This window comes from Triticum dicoccoides, chromosome 5B, assembly GCF_002162155.2.
Source record: "Triticum dicoccoides isolate Atlit2015 ecotype Zavitan chromosome 5B, WEW_v2.0, whole genome shotgun sequence".
Lineage (NCBI taxonomy): Eukaryota > Viridiplantae > Streptophyta > Magnoliopsida > Poales > Poaceae > Triticum > Triticum dicoccoides.
In genome coordinates, this window is record NC_041389.1 from 536,018,910 (window position 1) to 536,025,386 (window position 6,477).

Below are 6,477 nucleotides of genomic sequence, written 5' to 3' on the forward strand. Positions count from 1 at the left end.
CGTTTCCCAACTATTGGCATCCATAAATACAGTAATTCATACGAATGTAAAAGAGAAAACAGTGAGCCAAACTAGGAGAAAAGAGATTATCCCGTGCATGTCTCAGTCGTTCATTTGGTTGGAGATCTGCATGCATACCTATTTTTTTTGTCTACAAAAAAGACATAGGAGTAATTAACTATGGAGGGCCCCATGCATAATGCATGCACGCTTTTGTCATAGAGTTACATGCGCCATCCATCTCACCCCCTATGACTTTTTCATTTCGTCTTCTAATTTAATTTTACTGTAACTTTTGAACCAAAAATCTAAATTAAGTTTTGTTTGCATATTTACGTTCGTCGCGAAGAGAACTTTCGAACAAGACCCATTTTAAATAATTTTTGACAACTTTTTTAAAAAATATATGTTTCAAATACTAAAACTCGATAATAATAACATTGTTTTATCAAGTTTTACTAAATTTCATGTGCTTTTAGGGTTTTAGGTTTCCGGGCTTAGGGTTTTAGGGTTCAGGGTTTTAGTTTTAGTTTTGAAACTTGCTAAATTTATGATTGTTTTATTAAATTAGTAGTTGAAACTTGCTCAACTACCCAATTTAGCTCACGATTCGTAAAGTTGTTGGATTCCGCACAAGGGCACACCAAGTTTTAAGTTCCAGTTGCTGAATTTGCGAGAAACTTAGTGAATTAAAAAAAACATATTCAAAATTGATCTTATTTGAAAGCCTTCATCACAAGCAACATGAGTCTGAAAACAAAAATTAAATTGGACTTGTGGTTCAAAATATATTGATGGGAGATGGGATGGGTGGAGCTGCAAAAGGCTGCATGCAAGGGGCCATTCCAAAGTTGCACTAATCTATGCACAACCTCGGGTGTGCAGGGGAGAAAATCCACTCTCGCCAAACCAGCCTATTATCTGCTAGGAACATTTTTGAACCAAACTGTGAAACATTTTTTTTTTGCGGGTGTAAACTGTGAAACCTACTCGTACAAGATTGGTGAATGCAAAGAGAGAGGAAAATCTAAAAAGACCGTGCAAGTTCAGGTCTTAATTATTTCCTGTGCTCGCGCGCGAGCATTTTCGTAGCAGTTCAGTTGATCGCCCCGTGCTCACTTGAGACGTAGAAATCGGTGGTACCTTCTCACCAGGTTCTTAGCGAGAGCCGGCTTCGCCGTCGAAGGTGGTGGCGGCGGTGGCATCGTCGTCCTCGAGGGCGGCGATGGCTGTGCCTGTGCCTGTTGCTGCTGCCGCTGCTGCTCACGAGTCTTCACCGACAGGTCCACCATCTTACGCATGGCGGGAGTCGCGTACCTCGCCCTCCCAACTTTGACCGACGTGCGCTGCTGCGAGTGCGCGCTCATGCCGCACAGCAACGACGCGCGCCCCGACAGGTCGTACTCCCTCCGGTCCCCCACGCGCTCGCTCAGCTCGCCCAGCTCCGCCGCCAGCTCCGCGCACCCGGCGTCGCCGCTCGCGCCCAGCGGCGACTGCCTCAGCGCCATGCGCCGGCGGCTGAGCATCTCCGACGCCTCCGCGTGCTCGCCGCGCTCGGCCGCCGCCTGCGCCGCCGCGATGTCCTCGGCGGCCTGCACGCGGAGGCGCTCCCGCTCGACCTCCACGTCCGGCTCTGCCTCCGGCGCCTCGACCGGCCTCTTCACCGCCACCTCCTCGCCTGCCACGTCCACCGACTGCCCGGTCGCGACGTCGCGGTATGTGCAGCTCACCTTCATCAGCGATGCCACGTCGTCCGTGGCGCCGGCCTTCGGCACGTCCACGAACAGCAGGAAGCGCCTTTCCTCGTCGGCATACAGCTCGCCGACCTCCACCGCGGCGGTGCGCCCGTTAGCGTCGACGCGGCTCTTGTAGCGCCCCGACTTGATGGACCGCACGCGAACGCCAGGGGAGACGCACTCGACGGCGACGCGCGCCTCCTGCGCGGCGACCGAGAGAAGCCCGCCGATGCACTGCGCGAACGAGTCCTGGATGACGGCCTCGTTCCCGATGAAGGCGAACGTGCCGCCGGTGGCCTCCGCGATGGTGTGCATGGCCGCCGAGTCGTGGTCGGTCCCAAAGCCGAACGTGTGGATCGGCGGTGAGGACCCGTCGCCCGTGCGGATCAGGGAAGGTGGCACGAGCTATGAAGCACCGATACGGCAGAAACTTGTGTATCGGCGTACCGATCGTCGCCGATACGGGGATACGCATTGATACGGCGGCGATACCTGTATCCTGGACGTGTCGTTGTTTTCGATTTAAAAACAAAAGAAAAAACGCCGATACTTCCTGTTCAATGTCCACGATACGCGGGGACACGGCCACCCAGTAGAAGGACCTGAAGAGAAAGAACTCATCAGCTTATGGAGCTATCCTACATGAGATCATGAGTCATTCTTTAGATTTTGATTTTTGTAAGTTTAGTCATGAATTTAGGAGCTCGGATGTCGAAGCTCACAACATAGCGAAGTTTGCTTTATCTCTCGGTGTGGGTCACCATGTGTGGTTGGGACACCCGGAAGATCTTCCACCCGTCCCTGTAAAACATTGTGACGAATTAATAAAGACTTCGCGATGTTGTCTCAAAAAAAATCTCTCTCTTCGTTTGTTCGCACACCAGGCGCTTGCACGAGCGAGCCACCGCCGCCGCCGCCACCTAGACTCGCCTCCCCGCCGGCCGGCCGTCGCGGTATTGTAGCGGTGTCATGGGGAGGAGCGCCCATAGTCAAGCCCCGGGATGTAGCCATATCGGTGAACCTCGTTAACAAATCTCGGTGTCGTGCTCGTGTGATTGCTTGGTCCTCGGATGATCGACGATTGCCTCGGATTTATTCTAACAAGTGGTATCATGAGCTAGGCTGGACGGAGGTGCACCCTTGATCTAAGGGAGGCGGAAGGTATTGTTGGAGTTCTGCAGGGAGTGATCGTAATCATTGGAGTGGGAATCGACTTGAGGCGATCTAAGAAGCAGAATCGGTGGTTGTAATTTTTTTGAGGCGATCAGAGAGGCAACATGCAGCGGCGGATGGTTCAGTGGCGACGGCGGGCAGGCAGGCAACGTGCATAGTGTTCGTTATCTATTCGGTCTCGGCGAGATCGTAAGTCATTGACGGAACGCATAGCAGGGAAGCCGAGCGGGCCCCAGCGCAAGCAGATTGGAGGCCCATCCGGAGAGCTGAGCTGCTGAGCGCAAGCCGAACGCGTGGGTGCGTGCAGACGTGAGTTTTGTTTTGGACCAAAAGAAGAGGACCGAGTCCTTGTATATGGCGCAAAGGCAGATCAAGTCGATGAAGAGGAAATCCATTGATACATATCCATCGGAGTACTACTTGCGTAGGAAATTGGCAGGAAAGCAATTGCTAGCATCGGGAATTGCGCCAGGTGCTGCTTCACGTGAAGACCAGAAGATTTTTATTCTTTGGTTGGAATTTGCTATTAGTGCATGAGGGTGTACCATGTCAGGTTTTGCTTATGTACTTGGGCATCACGTGAGGAAAGCTCAGATAATTTTTCGCAGGGTCAGTCGTACAAAGAACTATGGCGTCATTGGGTACCACGTTTGAGGTGGAGAAATTCACGGAACTGAAAACTTTGGGTTATGGCAGACAAGGGTGAAAGATTTGTTGGCACAACGGGGATGCTTGAAGGCGTTGCAGGAAGTCATGTCAGCTAAGATGGAATTGTCAGGTGATGGATGGAAATTTTGTGGAAGGCGATTTGGGAGCCTTGAGCGTGTCATACAGTCGAACGAGTTTGGCTGGGTCGGACTGGGCAGTCTGACGGGATCGACGCAAGTCGGTTGGTACAAAAGACGGTGGTGGGATCGGCGACGACGACACAGGGCGTGATGCTGATGGTGACCGACTTCTGGGCGTGGAAACACGTGGCGCAGGCCTCGAGGGCTTGTGTGGCTTCGACAAGACTATGGCGCGGGGTTGATTCAAGGTGGTGAGCTTGAAGTTGACGGGGCGCGTGGGTGGACTGATCATCTACCATGGAGTCATGTTGAAGGTGGAGCTGGATTGAGGGGCTATGATGTAAGGATCTAAGGAATCGAAGCCTATTCAGCGGACGAGAAAAAGCGAGGGACACATAATTCAGACTGGAGCCCAGTGGTCCGATGAAAGCGTGAAACTCGTCATCGGTCGGTGATGATCGATGGTACTCTGCAGTGGGGGTTGAGTGGTGTGGTTTCGTGACCCTTGAGACTCGACCAGGACAGTGGAGGCTCGACGCGGTAATAGCGGCGAGGCGTGCGGTACATACAGGACATGGAGACGGGCCAGGGCTCTGGTGGTCATACATGTGGTGAGACAACTGCGAATTTGACTCGGGATGACTACAAGCAATGGTGAAATTCCTTCAAGTTTTAGACATGCAGTCAAGAAAGGAGCGGTGATGTTGAGTTCAGGTAACTCTTATGTGTGACACCCAATATGTGAGTTGTTCACTTTCATGCAGGTCAGTGATCAGTGTGATGGCGTTGGACTGATACTCTGGAAGTTGGGAGCACACACTAGAGTAACAAGGAACTTAATTTTGCTCGAGTGTTGACTGTGGTCAAGAAAAGAAGGGACTACAAGTTGCAGGTGGAGTCACATGGAGTCTTTGGAGTAGCAGCGGTACTCATGGGATAAACTCAAGTTCAATGTACATGGAAGTTTGACACATGGACGAACTCAAGGTGGTGGAGAATATTCGCCAAGGTGGAGTTTGTTAGAGTTGTGTCTAATATTGTGTACAAGGTAGGTTGCAGTTGGACTTGTAGTTGTATTGTGTTTAGATAGGATATGGAGTCGTGTCCTAATAGGACACTTGTATCCTAGGCCTCTCATATATAGCGGGGGTAGACACACGATGTAACCTATGCCAACATAATAGCACCGGAACGCAGGGGAAGCCGGCGGCATGTGCCGGTGTCCAGAGCGACCGGGTGCGGTATTGTAGCGGTGTCATGGGGAGGAGCGCCCATAGTCAAGCCCCGGAGATGTAGCCATATCGGTGAACCTCGTTAACAAATCTCGGTGTCGTGCTCGTGTGATTGCTTGGTCCTCGGATGATCGACGATTGCCTCGGATTTATTCTAACAGTTTGCCGCCGGCGCCTGGGATTGCCTCGCTGCCATGCCTAGGCGCCACACCGCCGCCTCGGTTGACTAGAATCTTCTCCGGCACCGTCGCCGTTGCCACTTGCCGGCAAGAGCGAGGTAAAATAGATCCGGCAAACTCTACTGCTCTCTAATTGTCTATCCATTCGTGTTTTATTTCTTCAATAGTTCTTGGCTCTCTGTTCGTGTTACAAACCGGACCAACGATGCTTGGCTGGCTTCTTGCATATTGCAATTGGTTGCTGATGCTGTGCTGCTACTTCCTATTGCTTGCTCATGTACTGTCTGCTACTGCTTGCAATTTGTTGTTTATGTTATTGCTATTGCTGGGAACACGACATGGCATCTGCCCGGAGTGGAATAGGCAAACAAATTCACCATGATGAGTCGAGGACCTGGATGGTCATTCAAGACTTGAAAAGAGGCATGGAGGAAATCAAGCAACCAATGGGACAGCATATTGATCTCATCTCAAACATTCTATTATGTTTTGTATTTTATTACATGTCATTTTATTGTAAAAAATGACATGTAGTCGGTGGCCACGTCTTGATTGTAAAACCTTGAAGACAGCGTGTAGTTGTCTTGGTCGTCGGAGAGCAGGATGACGCCGGTGACGGCGTTCCTGTAGCGGCGGCCGTCGATCACCTTGGCCGCCTCGCGAAGGCCCTCCTTGATGTTGGTCCCGCCACCCGCGGCCAGGGACTCCACGGTGCGCTCGGTCGAGGCCCGCCCGGCGTCGGACATGCGCGTGAGGCGGGTGAGGCGGCGGGCGTCGCACGAGAAGGACACGAGGCTGAGGCGGTCGTGGGGGCCGAGCTTGTCGACGACGAAGCCCACGGCCTGCTTAAGCAGCGCCAGCTTGCGGCCGCCCATGCTCCCGCTGACGTCGAGCACCATCACGAGATCAAGGGGCGCGCGCGCCGCCTTCGCCGCGGCCGGAGCCAGCGCGGGAGCCTTGGCGTGCACGAGCACCGCGAAGCCGTCGCGGCTGGCGTCCTTGGCGATGGCAGGGTATTCGCAGTGCGTCGTGATGGACATCACTCCGCCGCCGGCAGTCGTCGTCTCCGTGGCGGCAGCTGCGGGCTACGGCTCGAGCGGCTCGTCGTCGCGGAAGAGCAGGTCCCGGGCGGGCGCCACGCCCGGCACGTCGCGCCACGGCGTGAAGCAGAGCGGGCAGGCGGTCTGGTGGTGGACGCAGCGGAGGTGGAAGCTGTGGGAGCACTCGGCCGTGAAGGTGGCGTGGCCGCGGCCCATGTCGCCATGACAGACGGCGCACCTCGTCTCCATGGGATTAATCATCCTAAGCTCTTGGATTCGCCTTCTTCTCCGATGAAACGTACTATAATTTTGTTCGTGCGTAGCAATGG

General features: G+C 53.2%; 1 protein-coding gene across 1 annotated transcript; it reads right to left on the reverse strand.

The window, feature by feature from the left end:
- Nucleotides 1-1,115: 1,115 nt before the first annotated feature.
- LOC119309971 (E3 ubiquitin-protein ligase WAV3-like) lies at nt 1,116-6,148 on the reverse strand. Its single transcript, XM_037585858.1, has 3 exons — nt 5,670-6,148; nt 2,287-2,338; nt 1,116-2,141 (listed from the first exon to the last, which is right to left on the reverse strand). Exons 1-3 carry the CDS (start codon nt 6,146-6,148, stop codon nt 1,116-1,118), a joined length of 1,557 nt encoding a protein of 518 aa, XP_037441755.1.
- Nucleotides 6,149-6,477: the final 329 nt, after the last annotated feature.